This window comes from Ornithorhynchus anatinus, chromosome 2, assembly GCF_004115215.2.
Source record: "Ornithorhynchus anatinus isolate Pmale09 chromosome 2, mOrnAna1.pri.v4, whole genome shotgun sequence".
Classification (NCBI taxonomy): Eukaryota; Metazoa; Chordata; class Mammalia; order Monotremata; family Ornithorhynchidae; genus Ornithorhynchus; species Ornithorhynchus anatinus.
Genome location: NC_041729.1, coordinates 70,861,158 through 70,884,354, shown reverse-complemented (window position 1 = coordinate 70,884,354; position 23,197 = coordinate 70,861,158). Strand labels below are relative to the sequence as shown.

The following is a 23,197-nucleotide window of genomic DNA, read 5'->3' as shown; positions in this document are numbered from 1 at the left end:
AAGTGATCAAGTCCAAGGTAGAGAAGCCGTGTGGCCTACTGGAACGAGCACAGGTCTGAGAGTCAGAACACCTGGCTTCTAATCCCGGTTGTGCCCACTGTTTTCTGTGTGACCTTGGGCAAGTCTCGTAACTTCCCTGTGCCTAAGTTTCCTCAACTGTAAAATGGGAATTCAATGTCTGTTCTCCCTCCTAGACTGTACACCCCAAACGGGATGGGGACCGATTAACTTTTATCTAAGGTAATCAGGTTGTCCCATGTGGGGCTGACAGTCTTAATTCTCATTTTACAGATGAGGTAACTGAGGCACAGAGAAGTTAAGTGGCTTGCCCAAGGTCACAAAGCTGATAAGTGGCAGAGCCAAAATTAGAACCCACAACCTCTGACTCCCAAGCCCGTGCTCTTTCCACTAAGCCACACTGTACTCTCCCAAGTGCTTAGTACAGTGTTTGCACAGAGTAGGGGCTCAATATATACAACTGAATGAGTGAATGAATTGATTTTTTTAAAAAATTACATATTTCCAAGTGAATGTGAAAATCCACTGTCTTCATTCTGGGTTAAGTGGTATTTGGCCAAATACTAATACAGTACCTTAGGCAATCAAAACCCTTGGAAATCTCCCCAGGCCAATTACTCTTCTATCTCCTTGCCTTGTAAAATAACCTGGAAGAGTGAGAAATCTTTCCGGGCAATTGATTTGGTCTTGTATCTGAGCAGTAAGGGGGCACCGGAGACAATAAAAGAAGCAAAGGAATATGATGCTTTGCCCCAGGTGTAGAGTTGAAAAATATAAAATAGCTGCCAGCAAAAATAAACAGCTGCTAATGGTTCTTTATTTGAATTGGAATGACTAGCAAAAAGAAAGCACCCAAAATGTACTCTCTCAAGTGTTTAGTACAACATCTTGCCTGTGGTAGATGTTGACGTACCATTGGCTGAATGAAATTTGGCTTGAGATTTAACAGGGTGAGAGTTGACAGGATATCAGGTCTGGTTTCAGAACTCTCTATTTCGTTTGTTGAAATGATTCCTGATTTTACATTTTACTGCCTGTGTGGGTTTTGGTTATTTATTTTTGTTGTTCTGGTTTCCCATTCATTGTTCCATTGGTTTAAAAACAAAATGTTGAAATGGTTTGCCCCTGGACTTTAAATTCAACTCTGGGTGCCAATCTCAGTAGGACTTGGCTTGCAAGGTAGTGTGGTCAGGTGGAAACAGCACGGAACAGAGTTAGGAGATATGAACCATAGACTGGTTTAGGCTTCAACTCTGTTACTGGCCCACTGAGTTCCTTTGACCTGTCAGTTAATCTCTCCAAGGCTCAGCCCTCATCTTAAAAAGTAGAGGCTACTACTTTGCCTCCTCGATCTCAAAGATATTATGAGGATGAAATGTTATGAAAGCACTTAAACACACAAACTCTATATAAATCTAAAACCAAGGGATCCTTAATTCTGTAATGAAGAGCACTTTCCTACTTGGACCATGAGGCCCATGTAGGATAGGGACTATTTACAACCAGATTACCCTGTATCTACCAGCGCTTAGTACAGTACTTGGCACATATTACGGGTTAACAAATACCACAGTGATTATTACTACAGGGCTTCGGATATTCATTCATTTGACTGTATTTATCGAGCACTTACTGTATGCAAAGTACTGTTCTAAACATTTGGGAGAGTATAATTCAACAGACACATTCCCTGCCCACAATGAACTCACAGTCTAGAGGGATACAGTGTGAAGCAGTGTTGGAAGAAACAATTGTGCATGAGAGCAACATTAGATCCTGGTGAATTCTATAGTCTAAGTTTTCCATTACGCGAGGTTTTGCAGAAATGCAACCATGTGTTATAGGAAAAATTGAGTGTATTACCTTCCAGTCAAAACACAGATTCATCGATGGGGAAAGAATGGATGGTGCTACATTGGAGAAAATAGATTTGTTTGTTTTCTTCGATCTGGTTTTCCAATTTGAAAGGTTGTGAAATCCAAAGAGACTTTTTGATTTTCCTTTTTAGGGACAGCCAAAAAGCGAGCCTAGGAAGAACTAATATCAAAGTTTTTTTTTGTTGTTGTTTTCTCATAGGCTTCATGGAGTAAAACCAGGATAACGAGCTCCAGAAAATTCAAAATTTCTACTGTTGGAGGCTGAGGGTCGCTCAGAGTCAAAGGAGAATGTAATAGAGAAATTGAGTCCAAAACTTAACTTCACTGTCCCCCAAGAATGTGCCACTTAAAACCACTGCAGGCTTAATTGTAGGCCGAGTGCTACTTTTCTGCATTGTTTTTTACAGATGTTCTCTACTGGACGTGGAATGATGAATCAATAGATAAATCAATCAGTGGAATTGAGCACTTACTGTGTGCAGAGCACTGTATTTGAGAAAGTACAATACAACAGTTGGTAGGCATGTTCTCTAACCCCAATGAGCTTAGAGTCTTGAGAGGGAAACAAACATTAATACAATACAGAACCATACCCTCAGTGCTGTGGAGCTGAATACCAAGTGTACAAAGTCTCCAGATCCAAGGCCATAGACCAACCAGAAGGGAGAGGGAATGAAAACTCCAACGTGGTAATAAGTGTTTGCAAAAGTTCCAGTTGTCTAAAAATTGTACCTGTCTGCATCACTGCCTGAGCCTCTCTCCCCGCTTTTCCACCCCTCCACTAACAACCCATCCATGAAACTCTCTTTTTGCCCTAAAAATACACATACCTGGAGTTTCCTCTTCTTTCTCGAGAGACTTCCTGTCCAATCGCTGATGCGCCGCATCCTGGTTTTCAAGGTGTCTTTTTTAGAAGCATCTTCCATTAAGGGTTTGGACTTCCGGCACGGGAGGGTGTAAGAACTGTAGGGTATGGGGCCTCTCTGATCTAGGGTGGAGGGAACATCCACGGAGGAGGCAAACGAAACACGGTTGCTAAAGCGGGTTGGGGTGGTGAAGTACTCATTGGAGAGTCTGAGGTCCGTGGGAGGGAGACTTTCTAAATTGGCATCTTTGTACAGCTCCCGGAGGGAGGAGAGGGATGAGCTTTGGATGAAGGCCTTCTGGCCATCATTAGGTGGAAAACTAGCCCGCGGGCTAGCATCCAGAGTGCCCCTGGTCAGGTCGGAGCCGCCCAGCTCATTGGCATCGCCAGCATTTCCCCAAGGGGAGTCATACCACGAGGACTCCGAACTCAGTGAGCTTCCCTTACTCGACCGCAATCGGGAGTCAGTGGGGGAGAGCCGGTGGTGGTTTGCGGGATAATCGGCACTGGAGTTCCTCCTGACTTCCAGCAGGTTGGCGGCTTCTGAATCTGATGTGGGAGAATACCGTAAGAGCTGGACAGGCCCCTCGGGTTCCTCCGGAGGCAGTCTGCTGTTGCTGCTGCTGCTGTTATGAAACTCCACCCGTAAACACCCATCCAGCTTCCCCAGGGTTTTGATCAGGACCTTAGGGCTCTTCCGGTCCTCGGCCGGCGGGGTGGACGCAAGGCTCTCATTCTTTCCGTAGCAGTTCAGAATGTGTCCGTTGCAATCCCTGGAAGAGATGCGGTCATCTGCTGGTTCAAGGCCGATGTAGCGGAAACCATTCTCAGGTAAGAAGGCAGAATTATTGCCCTGGCAATAGTTTCCTGAGGTGTTTATCCGGGGCTTGGGGTGGGCACTTCCTTTGGCAACTTTGCCCGTGGAGTCACTGAGTCGGGAAGAATAAGGCTGGTTACTCTTAAAGTGGGAGAGACAGCTTCTGGCTAGGGATTTGGACTTGTAGTTAGGGCCTCCGCTGCCGTGGCCCCACCCATGAAGGGATTTGTCATCTTTCACATGGATGCTGCGGATTTTCAGGGAACAGGGCTTCTGCTTGGCACCCGTGGCGCTGCCGCTGTGATTTTTAGATCCTTGAGGACTGTACTGGCTCTCGGAGTTCCCCATTTTGTCCTAAATTAAGAACAGTTGCATCAGTAAGATCGATGACCTAAGCCACATTCCAGTATGAGCAGAGAGCTCAAAATAGCAACGTACACTCGAAAAAGAACTAAGCAGGCTGTTCCTCGCCTGGCATGGACATCGAGGATGTAAACTACTTATTAGCTCATGCGGTCGGGAGGGATCTCATCTGGTTCAGGCACCATGGACTGCTACAGAAACATCTGACACACGTTTGGCCCTCATCATCAGTCAACATCCCTTAATGTCCAGATTCACCGAAAGCCACAAGTTCAGATCCATATTTAGTCTGGGAGGGGAGAGGATGAGGGTCATCTCAGGCTGGGGGATGTAGATCTACATGTCTGGAGAAGAAGACGTGATGGTGTTTTGACCATCAGGGATGATAAGTGTAAAAAGATCACTGGGAGTGACTGTGTGGGATTCAATGGGCCAGACTGGGCAAGGTGGCCACAGGGTTGGGTTGGTCATTGGCCTTCTGTCGTAGGTGGCCTAGTAGTGAAGACGCAGACAAGGTAAGCAACAAGACTGTGTGGGAAGGCTAATGAAAAGGCAAGTGCCCAGGCCCTCTGGAAAGAGCACAGGCCTGGGAATCAGAGGATCTGGGTTCTAATTCCAGCCCTGCCACTTGCCAGCTAGGTGATCTTGGGCAAGTTACTTAACTTCTTTATGCCTCAGTTTCCTCATCTGAAAAAGAAGGATTAAATACCTGCTTCCCTCCTACTTAGACTATGAACCCCATTTGGGACAGAGATTATGCCTAGTCCAATTGCTTGGTATCTACCAGAGCACTCAGCACAGTGCTTGGCACATATTAGGCTCTTAATAAATGCATTATGTTATATAATAGGCATTCAATTAACTATAGTAACCATCCCTTCTCTTCCTATTCCAGAGCTTGCTCGTCTCAATGAAGAAATGCCATGTCTGCAGAATTAGTGTTTTGTGACCTTTCTCCTCTTCCTATGCTGGTGTCGGCTACTATCCTGCTTGAAATAATAATCTTCTATTTCCATCCCAAAAACCAAGGGTGGGAGCGGTATGAGGTGGTGGAAGAAATGATGTCATTCAATAGAACATTTTAATTTTCTTGCAATAATAACCACATTGAACAAATGCCATCATTATTATTATTATTCATCCCCATTTTACAGATGAGGTCACTGAGGCCCAGAGAAGTGAGGGGACTGGCCCAAAGTCACACAGCTGACAGGTGGCAGAGCTGGGATTAGAACCCATAACCTCTGACTCCTAAGCCTGAGCTCTTTCCACTGAGCCATGCTGCTTCTATATGTATAAAAAAGAGCTCAAGTCCTCCAGGAGGCCTTCCCAGACTGAGCCTCCCCTTTCCCTCTGCTCCTCCTCCTCTCCCCTCCCCCCCAACACTCTGCTCTTCCTCCTTCCCCTCCCCTCAGCACTGTGCTCATTTGTATATATTATTACCCTATTTATTTTGTTAATGAGGTGTGTATCTTCTTGATTCTATTTATCTTGAAGATGATGTCTTCTTTTGTTTTGTTCTGTTTTGTTATGTTGTCTGCCTCCCCCATTTAGACTGTGAGCCCGTCACTGGGCAGGGACTGCCTCTATCTGTTGCCGAATTGCACATGCGAAGCGCTTAGTACAGTGCTCTGCACATAGTAAGCGCTAAATAAATACAATTGAATGAGTGAATTGAAACACACATTATGACAATTTCAATGTTTACATGATGTTTCTTCTAATCCCATTCAGAGATTTACGTAAGCGTTCTAAATTACCTGCAGAATCACTGTTTAGTGGGACAGCAATTAATAGTCAGTGTGTTTTACATTTTCTTGAGAACTGTCCATTATATCTTTCAACAGCAGCGAAGAAATCCAGTAAATCTTTCTGGAAAACAACAAAATGAGAAAACTGTGGTAAATGTTAATTTTAAACCAGAAAATTAGTGCATCTGTTGAAAAAATCAATACCTTGTGTCACAATGACATTCTACATTACTCTGCACTCAAGGAGTGCCTAAAGCAAATGAGACTAAGGATATAGAAAAATATAAATTGATCAATAGTATTTATTGAGCACTTACTGTGTGCAGAGCACTGTAATGAGCTCTTGGGAGAGCACCAAAAACAAAGTTGGTAGACATATTCTCTACACATAAAGCGTTTACAGTCTATCAATATCTTAGTAAAATTATTGATATTATTCTCTAAGTCATAAGATTATAAAATATACCCACCTATGGCATAGAATTTCCAGTTTCTAACCCTTACAAGAGTGCATATGTGTTCATGGAGAAGCAGTGTGCCTTACTGGAAATAGCCTGGACCTGGGAGTCTAAGGACTTGGGTTCTAATTCCTGCACTGCCGCTTTTTTTTGTGGCATATGTTAAGCACTTACTATGTGCCAAGCACTGTTCTAAGGGCTACATCCTGCCTATGTGACCTTCGGCAAGTCACTTAACATCTCTGTGCCTCAGTCTTCTCATCTGTAAAATGAGGAATAAGTCCTACTCCCTCTATCTAGATTGTGAGCCCCACAAGGGACAGGGACTGTATCCAACATGATAACCTTCCATCCAACATAATAACCTTCCCTGAAAACCACGCCCCTCTAGACTGTGAGCTCAATGTGGGCAGGGACTATGTCAACCAACTCTATTATACTGTCCTTTGCCAAGTGCTTAGTACAGTATTCTTCACACAGTAAGAGCTCAATTAATGACAGATTGATCAATCTACTACTGGTAACCTTGTATCTAACAGTGCTTGGCACATAGTAAGCACTTAAATAACATAATATATGAAACCTAATCAATTGTATTTACTATTATCATCACTGTATTAAGCACTTTAAAGAGTACAGTGTGTATAAACACCCCATCTCACACTTATAGGCACTAACAGAAAGAGTAATTCTTCATGGGGGCGATCTGTTGTTCCAAGCAATTTTTGTGTAATTCTTTATTCTTGTCATGGGGTAGTTTCCAACTCTTACCCTAAAAGTAAAGGAGGACTGAATCTCACTGTGGCAGGGACCCTGGACTCTAAAGGTAGCAAAACAAAAGCTATTCAAACCACACACGGAGATAGATCTTCACAACATTCCAACAAGCTAGCTCAGAGATGGGTGTTCCCATAGTCCTACACCCTTTTACAAGCAGACATATAATCTTTGAACTGGACGTTTCAAATTGTTTTAGAACATATAAATTTACATTTCTTTGTGGTGGAAAGAGAAGCAGAACTGTCTTTGTGAAACTTAAATCCTACACAGAGCTTCCTCTGCCCCCACAGAGTTATGTACACATCTACAAATTATTTAGAGTAATGTCTGTTTCCCCTTCCAGACCGGAAGCTCCTTATGGGCAGAGAACCTGTCTACCAACTCTGTTATACTGTATTCTCCCAAGTGCTCAATACAGTGCTCTGCCCACAGTAAGTGCTGAAGTGATACCACTGACTGACTGATTGATCAAGGAGGAAAAATCACAGTTCTACTCTAACTCTTTTTGGAATTTCATCTGAATTTCTCAATTAGTCCTGTAGTTTTCAAGTTGCCCAAATCTGTATCATGCTTGTTCGTATAAATTTCAAAAAAGAACAGCAATACAGCACTAATGTCATGACAATGTATTTTCTCAAAACAACAGGCTACCAAATATTCCCTACCTAAAGCGTTAACTGTCTGTGACTCTAAAAGTACCAAACCAAAGATCACTAAAGAGCCAAGTTTAAAGGACAAAGTTGTCACAAATCCAAATTCAACAGTGTACATTTTCAAAATAACCATTTTGATAGCAGTAAAACCTGGGCTTATTTCTATTCATGAAGAAACATGAACCCATTTTGTCTAAAGAAGGAAGAAAAAAGAACATCTGGTCTCCATAGTGACTGTACAATGGATGGGTAATCTTTCTAACAGAGTAAGGAGCGAGGAAGCGACCGTTAATCTCAAAAGAAAGGCATCAATTGTTAAGGACTGGAGACGCTAGTACAACTTCAACTGAGTGAATTCTGAACATGAGATATACATCAGAATGAATAGATTGATGTGCGGAAAGAAACCGCCTATGGAGCAAAGCTTCAATCAGCATAGAAAGTCAGGCATTCACCCTCCAAAAGAAAAGAAAGAAAAATTCCACAGAATTAGGGATGAGATTGTTTTTACACAGCATGCCACAAGCAAATTACAAAGAGAACATAAATGTCTGCACCTGTCTAATGCGAAATCATGACATCTGTAGGACAGCTCAAATAATTTCATACGGTAAGTCAGATTTGCAGTCAATTTATTCACTTTTGAGGAAACTATTTTTTATAAAAGCTACACAGGGTAGCCAAACTGACTAAAATAGAGTGTGGTGCCAAACCAAGCACAAACACACATTGTAATGGGCCCTGAAGCTGCTTGAGTCCATTTCTTAGCCTTCAAATTCCATTAATTTAAGCCTATTTGGAAAAATACTTATTATATTACATATAATTAAATGAACATTTATAACCTTGAAAAACTCCAAAAGTAAACTGTGTATAGTTTTATTAGTCTTTCCCTCTCATGCTGTGTCTACCAGACAATGAATGGTTTGTGTCTAGCTCTAGTTAAAGACTTCTAGGATAGCTGCAAAAACCAGCTATGAAGAAGCCAATTCTGTTCAATCAATCGCATTTATTGAGACTTAAGAGAGTACAGTATGATAAAATTGGTAGACACGTTCCTGGTCCACACAAGCTTACAGTCTAGATGGGGAGGAATGACCTAGTGCAAATAGGTGTAAATAGACAGGCTTTAAGATGTCAAATTCCTGATCCAAGAACCAACTGCTCAATAGGAAAATGGCTGGAGGAAACTAGGGAAGCAATCTGGCCTCGTGGACAGAGCACTGGCCTGGGAGTCAGAAGGTCCTGGGTTCTAATCCTAGCTCCCCCACTTGTTTATTGTATGACCTTGGGCAGGTCCGCTCAGTTACCGGCACCCAAGTTCCCTCATCTGTAAAATCGGGATAAGACTCATGAGCTCCTTGTGGGTAGGGAACCTGATTATCTCTTATCTACCCCAATGCTTAGGATAATGCCTGGCACATAGTAAGCACTTAACAAATACTCTTAAAAAAATTCTTCTGAAATCTATCAATGGGCAAGCTGCAAGAGATGGAAAGCTTATTCAGATGACAAAATGCATCTAGTAACCTTCCAGAAATAGTTGTGAGAGGCCCTTGGACATTTAGAGTGACCAATTCAAATCAGATGGGAAGAATGATCCAAATGTTTTCATGGAACAGAAGATCTGTGGAACAAGGCGAGGTTGTTCCCCTGAAGGGCAGAACTGGGCGAGATGTCCAGTCAGGGGTTTAGCTGGGATGAGTAAGTCAATCATATTTATTGACAACTTACTGTGTGCAGAGCACTGTACTAAGTGCTTGGGAGAGTACAATATAATATTAAACAGACATTCCCTGTTCACAATGAGCTTACGGAGTACCGTCCAACATCCTCTCAGGGGCCATATGCAGGTTCTTGGACACATGAAAGGAGAAGCACAGACACAGCCAAAATACTAAGTCAACCTGGCGGACTAGGCAAAACTGGAGACAGTATGGATTTGTGTGCAGTTAATTGCTCACAATATTACAGGATTGATGGAGTGTGAAATGATGCTGGAAAAATAATTTTGTCAAGACTTATTCTAGACCAAGGAATTGTTTTGTAACACACCTGGGAAGCAGCATGGCCTACTGGAAAGAGCACAGGCCTAGGAGTCAGAGGACCTGGGTTCTAATTCCTGCCTTCTGTGTGGCCATAGGCAAATCACAACTTCTCTGTGCCTCCATTTCCACATTTGTAAAATGCTGAATAAATCCTACTCCCTCTTAGACTGTGAGCCCCATGTGGGACACAGACTGTGTCCAATCAGATTATTTTGTATTATTTGAATTATTTTGAATTGTATCCCAACATTTAATACAGTGTCTGGCATATAATTAGTGCTTAATATTGCCAGAGTTATAATTACTATTACTTTGTCTCTTTTAGGGATAAGGTCATCATGGATGCTAGATTTTTCAAATCCGATGTGTCTCACTGCTTTCCATTTTCCCGTTACACAAAATGTGGATTATATAGTACGATTCTTGAGTTACATTTCTTATTCTATCCATTCCTGTAGTAGTAGTATTTATTAAGCCCTTGCCGTGTGCAGACATGAGCAGAGTCACTGGTCTTAGTGGTCACTAATCCACGATTCCCCTCTCTTCAAGAACCTCCAGTGGTTGCCCATCCAACTCCACATCAAACAGAAACTCTTTACTATTGACTTAAAGCACTCAGTGACCTTGGCCCCCCAAACCTCACCTCCATACTCTCCTACTACAACCCAGCCTGCACACTATTCACTGTACCTCAATCTCACCTATTTGCCACTGACTTCTAACCGATGACCTGTCTCTGTTCTGGAATGCCCTGCTCCTTCATATCCAACAGACTATTAATCTCCCCACCTTCAAAGCCTTATTGAAATCACATCTCCTCCAAGAGGTCTTTCCTGGCTAAGCTCTCATTTCCTCTTTTTCCACTCCCTTCTGCAGGCCGTGACTTGCTTCCTTTATTCACTACGACCACCACGCCCCCAGCTTCACAACACTTATGTAGATATTCATAATTTATTTATATTAATGTCTGCCTTCCCCTCTATACTGTAAGCTTGTTGTGGGCCGGGAATGTGTCTGTTATATTGCTGTGTTGTACTCTCCCAAGCACTGTGGGCAAGTCACTTCACTTCTCTGGGCCTCAGTTACCTCATCTGTAAAATGGGGATTAAGACTGTGAGCCCCACGTGGGACAACCTGATTCCCTTGTGTCTACTCCAGCGCTTAGAACAGCGCTCTGCACATAGTAAGCGCTTAACAAATACCAACATTATTATTATTACTTAATACAGTCATCTGCACATAGGAAGCACTCAGTAAATATGATTATCACAACGGCAATGAACCAATCAATGGTATTTATTGAGCATTTCCCATGTGCAGAGCAATTGAGAGAATCCAGTACAATTGGTAGGCATGATCCCTTACAATTTAAAAATGTATAAAGATTTCTGATCAACAGAAACAGACCTGTATATCTGTACATTTGGTCCCAAGCTTAGGAAAAAGCACGGACTTGGGAGTCAGATGACGTGGGTTCTAACAGTAAGTTAGAGAAGCAGCGTGGCTCAGTGGAAAGAGCATGGGCTTTGGAGTCAGAGGTCATGGGTTCGAATCCTGGCTCGGACACTTGTCAGCTGTGTGACTGTGGGCAAGTCACTTAACTTCTCTGCGCCTCAGTTACCTCATCTGTAAAATGGGGATTAAGACTGTGAGCACCACATGGGATAACCTGATTCCCCTGTGTCTACCCCAGCGCTTAGAACAGTGCTCTGCACATAGTAAGCGCTTAACAAATACCAACATTATTATTATTATTATTCTAATTCCGGCTCCTCCACTTGCCTATGTGACCTTCAGCAAGTCACTTCTCTGAGCCTCAGTTTCCTCATCTGTAAAGTGGGGATTAAGACTGTGAGCCCCACGTGGGACAACCTAATAACCTTGTATCTACCCCCTTGCTTAGAACAGTGGTTAGCACATAGTAAGCACTTGAGAAATACCATCATTATTATTCAGCAAGTCACCAGCCAACTTCTCTTTCCTGCAAATCCTAAGAACAGTCCTTGACAAGACTACGCTACTGAAACTGCACCTAGATATTCATGACAGTAATATTTCCAGTATTTTCAATTAGTCTTGAACCAAGAGAAACTTCTCCTTATAAATTTAGGCATCTTCTCATTTCAAGTGAACACCAATTTTCTTAGAGGCTACAGTTTTGCCCTGATGTTAAGGACCAATGTACATGAAGCTTTTGTCTCAATAGGTTGAAAAATCAAGGCTAATCACTGGGTCATCAAATATGACAGGAGCTTTCCTCAAATGGAATATTATGTTTTCAGAGCAAAAACCAGATAAGATTTTCAGTAATTACCATCAATCCCCTGAAACCATTGAAAACCTGTTGTATATTAACCACTGTTGAAATATGTATTTGCCATAATATAGTTCAAAAGCATTTATTTAAAAAAAAACATCTGGCAAGCTGGTAAACATGTTGGGTATACATTTTCTAAGGCAAAGTTTGTTTCAAAATAAAATGAGCCATTTCTAGGATGTCTATCATTAAAAACACTCAAGAAAAAATTCATTGTTCACATCAATAGAAATGCAACTTAATTTTGTTTTCTATTTTCACAGTATTATCATAGAAGACAAGCCCTGACGAGAGCACTTATCCTGCAGCATGAGTGGCCAAGTCTCTCTCAAGACATATTTCTTTTTCCAAGCTGCAAGTATAAATTGCTCCATTTGTTATTTTATTAAATTCAATGACTAGTCATATTGAGTCTGATAAAGTAAAATTCAAGGAAAGGAAGTCAGGCCTAATTTTAAAAAAGGGGGGGGAGGGCAGGTTGCCTTTCAGAGTCATGCACACTTCAGTTTAGTATCTGGAGATTTTAAATTAAAAATATTTTAATAATGCTTGCTGAGTTGTTGAGTTCAGGGACTTCTGGTGCTCAGACAGTGCTCAGACAGCCTCCTTTTACAAACCTGGGGAATTGTGGTCAGAATTTCTCCCACCACTTCAGAAATGGTCCCATAATCCTAAATTGTCCATAAAAAAGACCTTAATGTAGCAGCTGAGACCAGACCTTGTATTTAAGGAATGATAAGGATGTGTGTTTGCATGGGTAAAGTTACAGCCTACAAGTTCTACTCAGAGAAAATAATGCTAACCTGCCCAGAATATATGTTTTTACTTGAAGTACAGTTCCTCTCTCAATTTATCCTCCCTGAGCAATAGTTGTGTTTTTTTTTGTTGTTGTTGATGTTCATAAGGGAATTAAGATGCGCAAGAACAATATGTGTAGTTTGAGGAATATGTGTAGTTTGAAAAATTACTATTCAAGTATTTCAAGATGCCTCCAAATGTCATGCTCTATTATTATTGACTTTGAGACAGTATTTTCACAAAGGGAAAATACCTTGTTTTTTAGATAACACTTTTATTCCTCAAAGTGCTTTCACATCAGTTATCTCATGTCATCCTAAAAACATCCCTGTGAGGATGTGAGAAAAAGCTATTATCCTCATTTACTCAAGAGAGAACTGATAAACAGAGAAATTAAGTCACTTTTCTAAGGTCACAAACAATCCAACCAATAAACCAATGGAATTTACTGAACACTTGCTGTTTGCAGAGAACTGTACTATACATCAATAGGCCAAAGACACAGCTGGGACTAGAACCCAGGTTTCTTAAATCCCAGTCCCATATTCTTTCCATTCATTCATTCAATGGCATTTACTGAATGCCTCCTATGTTCAGAGCACTGTACCAAGCACTTGGGAGAGTACAAAAGAGTTATCAAACACGTTTCTTAGCTTTCCAGTGGGCCACACTGCCTCTCACCATCCCAAAGCAACAAACATTGTGCAACCTGTAAATGAAGTAGCATGGCATAGTTGATAGAGCATGGGCCTGGGAGTCGGAGGGTTATCGGTTCTAATTCTAGCTCTGCCACTTATCTGATGTGTGACCTTGGGCAAATCACTTAACTTCTCTGTTTCTCAGTTCCCTCTTCTGAAAGTGGGGATTAAGACTGTGAGCCCCATGTGAGACATGGACTGTGTCCAACCCAATTATTTTGTATCTACTCCAGTGCTTAGTACACTACTGGAGCATAGTCAGCACTTAAATACGATTATTATTAATAAAAACCACAGAACCATAACTGGAAGAAACAGACTATCTTCTTCAGTCCCATGCCATCGGGTTTGGAAACAACTAACCTTATAAAAATGATTGTCTACCTTTTGGTCATCTCTTATGTCTCAAAGACCTAATAACAAAGACCTTCTTACATTTTCCCAGCCTTCTTGATGCAATTTAGTTGACTTCCTCTTGTAAGGAATAGTGAATAATTGATTAGCACTTTTCTCAGAAAAGCCTCTGATAAATGTGAAGGTAGTAAAGTTACCCTTAACCTTCTCCTCTCTAGTATCAACACCCCAATTCTTCAAAAAAACAATTTTTCCTCTGTTTATTATATTTCCACTGATTCATATCCAGCCAAAAGTTGTGAGTCTACAACTCAGTGCTGAAAATCTATTTTTTATGGGATTTGTTTAACAGTTACTATGTGCTAGGCACTGTACTACGTAGAAATGGAGGCAACAGGTTTATATGACTCGCTTGAGTAGATAGGACAGGAATGAAAGCAGGGAGATGGGACAGTAACTGGAGAATGCAGAGTGAGCCAGGAAAGTTTGGGTTTTTTGTTGTAGTTATGTTTTAGAAAAGGGGAGACACGAGCATGATTGAAAATGGAAAGGAGCCTTAGGTGAGTGAACGGTTGAAAACAGAAGTCAAGGAAAAAGACATGGAGCAGGCGTTTTTTAAAGTGAGCAAGGATGCGGTCAGAGGTACAGGTAGTAGGGTGGATCTTGAAAGCATGTTGGAGAGTTTGCATTGACAGGTGGCTGGGAAGCAAGAGGGAGGATGTCAAGATGGGAGGGAATTTGGGTAGCAAGGGGGAGACTTTGGGTCTCACGCTTGATTATTTTGATTCTGTCAACATAGCAGCTGACAAGGTCAATGGGGGTCAACGGCCTTAACCTTGCACTTGGATTTGCTCCATATATTTACCCCTTCCTCAGCCCCACAGCACTTATGTACACATCCAGAATTTATTTATAATAATGTCTGTCCCTGGCTTAAGACTATAGGCTCATTATGGGCAGGGAGCATGTTTACCAACTCTGTTTTACTGTACTCTCCCCGTGCTCTGCACTCAATAAAAATGATTGATGGATCGGATAAAGGCAAGGAGGAGGTGGGGGCACTGGGGGCTTCAGAGAGGGGATAAAAGTCTGCAAAAATTGGTCGGAGCAATGGGCATGGGAGTTGATGGGGAGGAAAACCAATGTTGCTGAGCAGGAGATAGGCAGAGGTTTAGCAAATACAATTTGAAGTGGATTTAGTCATCCTAGTGCCTGATGTTCTAAAGTCAGAGGAGAGTGAAAGGACAAGATACCCTGGCTAGGTTAACTGGGAGTCATCCAGTTTGTGTGGGATGGATAAGAAATGATGCCAATAGCAACCTCTCACTATCTAGAGCAGTTTATTATGGGCAAAGGGCTAAAGTGTCCAGCATATCCTAACCCTTGGACCCTGGGTCACCTTAACCATTCATAAATTAAGGGAGCTCCAGGTCTCCTTCCTCCTCTCCAGTGAGAAACCAGTGAACAGCCCATTACCAACCAATCAGTGGTAACTGAGTGTTCACATTGTGCAGGGCACTGTACTAAGCACTTAGCAGAGTACAATGTAACAGGGCTGGTAGACATGTTCCCTACCTACAACAAGTTTACAGTCTAGAGGGGGAGAGAGACATTAATCTAACCCTGGCTCTGCCACTAAGCTATTGTGTTGTATGAAGTCCCTTAACTTTAATGTACCTAAGCTCCCTCATCCGCAAAATGGGTATTCAATGCCTGTTCTCCCTCCTACTCAGACTGTGAGCCCCAAGTGGGACCTGATTATCTTGTCTCTACCCAGCACTTACTTCGGTGCTTGGCCCATAATAAGCGCTTCACAAATTCCACAACTGCTGTTACTATTGTTACCATTATTGATATTGATGTACGTATATGAGTACTGTGTGGCTGAGGGTGGGGTGAATACCAAATGCCCAGAGGATATGGATCCAAGCGCATAAATGAGGCAGAAGGAAGAGGGAGGCGAGGAAAAGAGGGGCTTAACAGGAAAGGCCTCGTGAAGGACCTGGGTCCTTAAAAAGGCTGTGAAGGTGGGGAGAGCAGTGGTCTAGCAATTTTCCTCATCTCCCATTCCCTTCTGTGTCACCCTGACTTTCTCCCTTTGCTCTTCCCCCCTCCCAGCCCCACATCACTTATATACATCTGTAATTTTATTTATTTGTATTGATGTCTGTATTCTCCCCTCTAGATTATAAACTCATTGTGAGCAGGGAATGTCACAGTTTATTGTTGGGTTGTACTTTACCAAATGTAAAGTAATGTACAGTGCTTTGTACATGTAATTTACCAAATGTAATGTAATGTACAGTGCTCCGCACACAGTAAGCACTCAATAAATATGACTGAATGAATGAAATGAAGGGAGATCATGGGGATGGCAGTGAGATAGACGAGATCAAGGTACACTGCATAACCACTGATGACTTTGGACTGAAGGTAGGGCTCTGAGCAGATCCTGCTACCAGGGTACCCAAGTGTGATCCCGGCTACACTACTGTCAGCCTTCTCTCTGATCTCCCTTCCTCCTCTCTCGCCCCACTCCAGTCTATTCTTCACTCCGCTGCCCGGCTCATCTTCCTGCAGAAACGCTCTGGGCATGTCACTCCCCTTCTTAAAAACCTCCAGTGGTTGCCTATCAACCTCCACACAAAACAGAAACTTCTCACTCTAGGCTTCAAGGCTCTCCATCACCTTGCCCCTTCCTACCTCTCCTCCCTTCTCTCTTTCTACTGCCCACTCCGCACCCTTAGCTCCTCTGCCGCCCACCTCCTCACCGTCCCCCATTCTCCCCATCCCGCCAATGACCCCTGGGCCACGTCCTCCCGCGGTCCTGGAATGCCCTCCCTCCTCACCTCTGCCAAACTAATTATCTTCCCCTCTTCAAAACCCTACTTAAAGCTCACCTCCTCCAAGAGGCCTTCCCAGACTGAGCTCCCCCTTTCCCTCTGCTCCCTCTACCCCCCCCTTCACCTCTCCGCAGCTAAACCCTCTTCTCCCCCCTTTCCCTCTGCTCCTCCCCATCTCCCGTCCCATCCCTTCAGCACTGTACTCGTCCGCTCAACTGTATATATCTTCATTACCCTATTTATTTTGTTGAGATGTACATCACCTTGATTCTATTTATTTGCTATTGTTTTAATGAGATGTTCATCCCCTTGTTTCTATTTATTGTTATTGTTTTTGTCTGTCTGTCTCCCCCGATTAGACTGTAAGCCCGTCAAAGGGCAGGGACTGTCTCTATTACTGATTTGTACATTCCAAGCGCTTAGTACAGTGCTCTGCACATAGTAAGCGCTCAATAAATACTATTGAATGAATGAATGGATTTTGTCCTCTTCCCCCTCAGACTACTATCTCCTGCCCTTGGGGAAGTTCAGCAGGAAATATCTCCTTCCTGAAGCTAATATTCACAGCCCATGGCAGCAGGGTAAGCTTCTGATCAGGAATAATATTAATAGTAACAATAATAATAATGATAACTGTGATATTTGTTAAGCCTTTACTATGTACCAAGAAATGTACAAAGCCCTGAGGTTGATACAAGAAAATCGGGTTGGATAGGGTGTTTGTTGAATGGTGGGCGGGGGAGGCATGTAGTCTAAATTCCCTTCCCCAGACAGCTCTACCCAAATTGACTATTTTCTTCAATGAGAACACACATTCTAATTTGCGCTGAGGCAAAAACTCAACAGCCAAACCAGGAGTTGTAATCAAATGCCACTTGAGTGAGTCTCCATCTGGTGTTGGTACATCATGATTCTTGGGACATATATGACTGCCTGTCAAATTATTTTATTTTACTGTTTAAATGGCATTTGATAAGCGCTTATTATGTGCCAGGCACGGCTCTAAGTGCTGGGGTATATACAAGCTAATCACATCCCACATAGGGCTCATAGTCTTAATCCCCACTTTACAAATGAAGTAACTGAGGCACAGAGAAGTGAAGTCACTTGCCACAGACAAGTTGCACAGCTGGGGTTAGAACCCAGGTCCTCCTGAATCCCAGACCCATGATCTATCCACTAAACCACACTGCTTCTCAAATCTTGCTGAATTCTGCCCCTGAGCCTAGGCACAGCTGAGAAGCAACCCTCCTCAGGGCCATTTATTGGCAAAAACACCATTTCCAAATATTTGCACAAATGAAATTATTTACAAAAGGAGAGAGCCATGTTCGTAGACAGTGTTAGAATGTATTTGACTTGGTGGAGATAAGAAACTTGCTCTTAGATTTGAACTGGTGTGAGATGGGAATTGTGTCCAGCCTGATTATTTTGTCTCTACACCAGTTACTGACCCCAAACAAGTAGTTAATAAATACTACCATCATTATTATTATTTTCACTGGAGAGCTCCACTAAATTTGCAGTGGTTTTCCGGTTGAGGTGAATAATAATGATAAAAACTATTATAGTAATTGTTAGGTACTTACAGTGTGTCTAACACTATTAAGCAGTGGGGTAAATATAATACCATTAGATCAAAACCAGTCAGCATCCCAAAGGGGACTCACATTCTAAAGGGGAGAGAGAACTGGTAAGCAATGTTGCCTAGTGGGAAGAGTACAGACCTGGAAGACAGAGGACTTGGATTTCAATACTGTCTCTACCTCTTGCCTATGTGACCTTAGACAAGTCGCATAACTTCTCTGTGCCTTGGTTTCCCCATACAATAATAAAAATAATTGCGGTATTTGTTAAGTGTTTACTATGTGCCAGGCACAGAACTAAGCCCTGGGGTAGATACAAGCAGATCGGGTTGGACACAGTCCCTGTCCCAGGTGGGTCTCACAGTTTCAATTTCCATTTTACAGATGAGGTAACTGAGGCATATAGAAATGAAATGACTTGCCCATTGTCTCACAGCAGACAAGTGGCAGAGCAGTGATTAGAACCCATGATCTCCTGACTCCCAGGCCCATGCTCTATCCACTATACCATGCTGCATCTCTGTAAAATGGGGTTCAATACCTGTTCTGCCTCCAATTTAGACTATGAATGCCATGTGGGTCAAGGACTGTATGTCCAAACCAGTGTTTGGAACCAAATACAACTATCATTATTAGGAATTTAATCCCCATTTTACAGATGAAGAAAATGATGACACAGAACTGCTGAGACCTCCCTTCAGCTTGACTGGAGGGCACTTTCAGTCTGGAAAATCAAGGATATGCTATGCTAGGGCTTCTAGTTCATCCCTTCTGTTATTCAGTTGAATTAATGATTCAGGAAGTTACAAATGTTTTTTATATTTCAGATCAATGCCACTCAAATCTTCAGCGATACATACATACCCACCCTATTTTCAAATCTATTTTACACGTATGTATACTCAATCGTATTCATTGAGCACTTACTGTGTGCAGAGCACTGAATTAAGCCCTTGGGAGAGTAGAATACAAGAATAAACAGATACATTCCCTGCCCACAATGAGGTTACAATTTAAAGGAGGGGAGACAGGCATCAATACAAATAAATAAATTAGAGATATTTACATAAGTGCTGTGTGGCTGGGAGTGGGGGAGAACCAAAGGAGCAAGTCAGGACAAATCATATTTATTGAGCACTGACTGTGTGCAGAAAACTGTACTAAGTACTTGGAAGAGTATAATAAAGCAATGTAACAGACAATCCCTGCCAGCAATTGTCATTAACTCCACTTGCAAAAGTACAATTTTCCTCTCTTGGCTGCTAATTCTCTCAATACTGATCTTTTTTATTTAACACTATCTTGGAGTTAACCAAGCTATAATTCACTCGGATTCCAGAGGACAGAGTGCTTAGAAAAAATTATAAAGTATTAAAAATCAACAGAACCTTACGGAAAGTGTAAGCCCTCAATGACTCCTACAAAAATGTTCAATGTTCAAAATCAATAGAGATCTTGGGATTTTGCATGACAAATACAGATTCCATCCTTCCCCAAATGGCCTTTCGGTCTGAGAAACAGAGTACAAATATGGACATCCAGAGATGGAAGGGTATTTCATCGACTACTTTCAAAAATGTGGCCTCCCTTTTCGCCTCCTGCCCCTGCCTTCTACCTTCAGTGTTTTATTTTCTTTCTTTTATGGTATTTGTTAATGGCCAGGAACTGTTCTATGCGCTGCAGTAGATACAAGCTAATCAGGTTGGACACAGTCCATCTCCCACATGGGGATCACAGTCTTAATCCCCATTTTAAAGAAGTAACTGAGGCCCAGAGAAGTAAAATGACTTGCCGAAGGTCGCCACCAGTGTTCTTGGTGGATGGAAGAGATGGCCTGGGTGCTTCAAAGCAGTGATAATCTACTCCCCAAGGGAAAGAAGCGGAGCTTCTGAACTTATAGGGCCTCTCGACATTGCTTTATCAGTGTGAGATTTAAAAGAGACTTGACATACGTATGGCGTGCTTGTACTATCCGGCTAATTCACCCTTCCCATAAAAGCCTCAGATACCCTTATTTCTTCACCCTTAAAACACATGGGGCTAAAATATAAAGGAGATGGGGGGAAGGGGTACAGAGGGAAAGCTTTTATAATAAGTCAATGGTATTTACTGAGCACTTACTGTGTGCAGAGCACTGTACTAAGCACTTGGAAGAGTAGAATACAACAGAGTTGGTTTACAAGTTCCCTGTCCTCAAGGAGCTTATAGGCAAACATACTAGAACCAAAGCCCGATATTCCCCAGACTTTTGCACTGGACACAAAACTTCTGTTTAGTTAAGAGAGGAACAAAGTATTAGGGAGAAGTGTTGACTTAGAACCTTTTGTCGAATCCTCATCTTGATGTCCTAGAATACTTAGAAATCCCTTCAACAGCTGTTCAGTTACACCGTCCCTTACTCTCCAGGATTTCTATAAATAACCTTTCCAGTTAAGGGACTATTACTCAGAATGTATCCTCTCTCCCAAATTCTGCCTTGCAATTTTCTACATATGATAGCTTGACCACTTTACTGAACGTAAAGGCAAGAAAAATGCACCAATTTCAGAAGAAGAGCCACTGCTCAATCACTATATTAAATCACAAACAATGGCCAGTATATATTACTTGGGCTTCTTGTCCAGACAGGGTAATGAAATAATCTTTGCTAGACTGCAAGAAGAATGAATCATTCTGTTTAAATAAGCCACTCCCTTGGATTAGAAAGTCTTTTTTTCCCCTCTTACTAGAATATTTAAATTTCAACACACTGTAATAAGAGATGAATATTGCATTTTGGAAGTGTAAAGTTTGAAGGGGACAGCATTAAACTGGGCAATTTATCTTTAGGAGGAAAAGAAGGTATTGTGTTACTACTGCACCTAATGAACTCGAAAACTATTCCTTCATTTTAATTTTACTTATTATCCTGGAAATGCAATTGGTAAGCACTATAAAAAGTTTTTTTTTTAATTTCCTAAATAAGGAAATGAAGAAATCCCAAATCCATACTAGCGACTGTGGACCATGTTTATAAACTCTCAAAAGCCTAATCTGAAAACTGTGACCAGTAATGTAATAAGTTTCTTAGATAAAAGTTTACAATGGTTGATTGACACTAGCACATTAATTTGTAAAAGAAAAAGCAAACCACGGATTATATAAAGCATTAAGAGAAAAGGCAGAGCTAGGAGTGATATACAAAAAAGCCAAGTGGTCTATTGTTAAAAGAAGTACTTTTGAACAAAATCCACTTCTTACAAATAAAGAAGACAATCCATAATTACAAAGTTATCCCCTTACAGACTTTTGCTATCATATCACCCTTACCTTCTTCAAAACTCCAGTCATAGCCAGCTTCTTTCATGGTCTTGGTAATAGAGGCCGTTTTCCAAAACAGCACAGCATACATACATGTGCAGACAAATGCTTACATGCATAAAGTTTCCCCCTCTTTTTCCCGTGACAAGCCAGGAAACTGCTTAATGCTTCAAAATGTTCAGCCGTTACGAGCTAAAAACAGATCCTGGGCTCTACTGGATGTATTTTTGTCTGCAAGCTACACACCCTCATCGCAGTCCATTTTTTTCCATTGGTGGAACAGTATGATGCAGACTTAACCAGAAAGTGGTTTTCCATGGGCCGCTTGAAATGATTAACCTGGATGGCCTGCCATAATGTCTCCCAGCCACCAGGGAATACTCTATGACTGGTCTCTTGTTTGACCCTGCATTCCAGAATTACCACGAGAGTTCCATAGGAAAGCTCCTCCAAAGTTTGCTAAATAAAGGTTTACTTACTTGAAGGTTGCCTCCGTTTCTTTCTTAAATCCCTTCACACACACACAGTCACTCCCAACATGCTTGTGCTTTCGTAAACACACAGCTTCCAAAACCACAGCTGGAATGTTACAATCATGAAAACCCTCTCTTAAGAGCGGCCCTTAAAAATAATTTTATGATTTTTGCACTGTGATATCATGTGTAGGCAAGCAAGCCCTCCATTCATTTTAAGTTATTTCAATTTGAAGTTCAGTCTATCAGTAGTCCTCTATACCAGAAGACTTTTTGTGTGTGTGATAATTGCCATTAGTAAAAAAAAAAAGTATGTACTAGCAATTCAGGTTAAGAAGTAAGAGTCTTACAAATACAATTGTGACTTCATACTCTTTTTTTAATCTATGACCTTTTTTAAGGTATTTGTTAAATGCTTACTATTGTATCAAGCACCATTCTAAGCACTGTTTTAAGTTAAACAGGCTGGACAGGGCCTCGGTCCCACATGGGGCTCACAAACTAAGTAGGAGGGTAAACAGGCATTTAATCCCCACTTTACAAATGAGGGAACTGAGGCATGGGGAAATTTAAGTGACTTGTCCATGGTCACATAGCAGGCAATTTGCAGATCCAGGATTAGAACACATTTCGTCTGACTCTTGGGGCTATCTTTCCACCAGGCCATGCTGCTTCTCTATATTTTAAACAGTACTTAATGAGGAACACTTTTGACCTTCCCTCTTCATTCATTCATTCAATAGTATTTATTGAGCACTTACTATGTGCAGAGCACTGTACTAAGTGCTTGGAATGTACAAATCGGTAACAGATAGAGACAGTCCCTGCCCTGTGATGGGCTTACAGTCTAATCGGGGGAGACGGACAGAGACAAGAACAATAGCAATAAATAGAATCAAGGGGATGAGCATCTCATTAAAACAATAGCAAATATCTATAAAAATAGCAAATTTCTTCAGAAATCTACTTCCTGAAAATACTTCACTTTGGTGGCCTACTTACTGTGAAGGATTGCAAATTAGACTCCATTCTACCGTAGAAGACAGACCCATACAAGTTTGTGCCTGTGTAGGTTTCCTTTAGAGTGACCAATCATCTGACAATTTGAATTGTTCTTTTCATTGGAGGCAATGACATTTTCAATTTTATTTTAGCTCTTTAAATTGGGTTTTAAATTCAATCGTATAACAGTTCCCCC

The 23,197-nt window shown here is 41.7% G+C and overlaps 1 protein-coding gene across 2 annotated transcripts in view; it reads right to left on the bottom strand.

Moving 5' to 3' along the window:
* TIAM2 (TIAM Rac1 associated GEF 2) overlaps window positions 1-23,197 on the bottom strand; it is a 155,775-nt gene that overhangs the window by 129,282 nt on the left and 3,296 nt on the right. For both annotated transcript variants that reach the window (XM_003428281.4, XM_029052287.2), the window contains exons 2-3: window positions 5,701-5,812; window positions 2,726-3,931 (exon numbers count right to left, since the gene is read on the bottom strand). In XM_003428281.4, coding sequence (XP_003428329.2) covers window positions 2,726-3,925 — 1,200 coding nt within the window. In that variant the 5' untranslated portion in view covers window positions 3,926-3,931; window positions 5,701-5,812. The remainder of the gene's footprint in view (window positions 1-2,725; window positions 3,932-5,700; window positions 5,813-23,197) is intronic.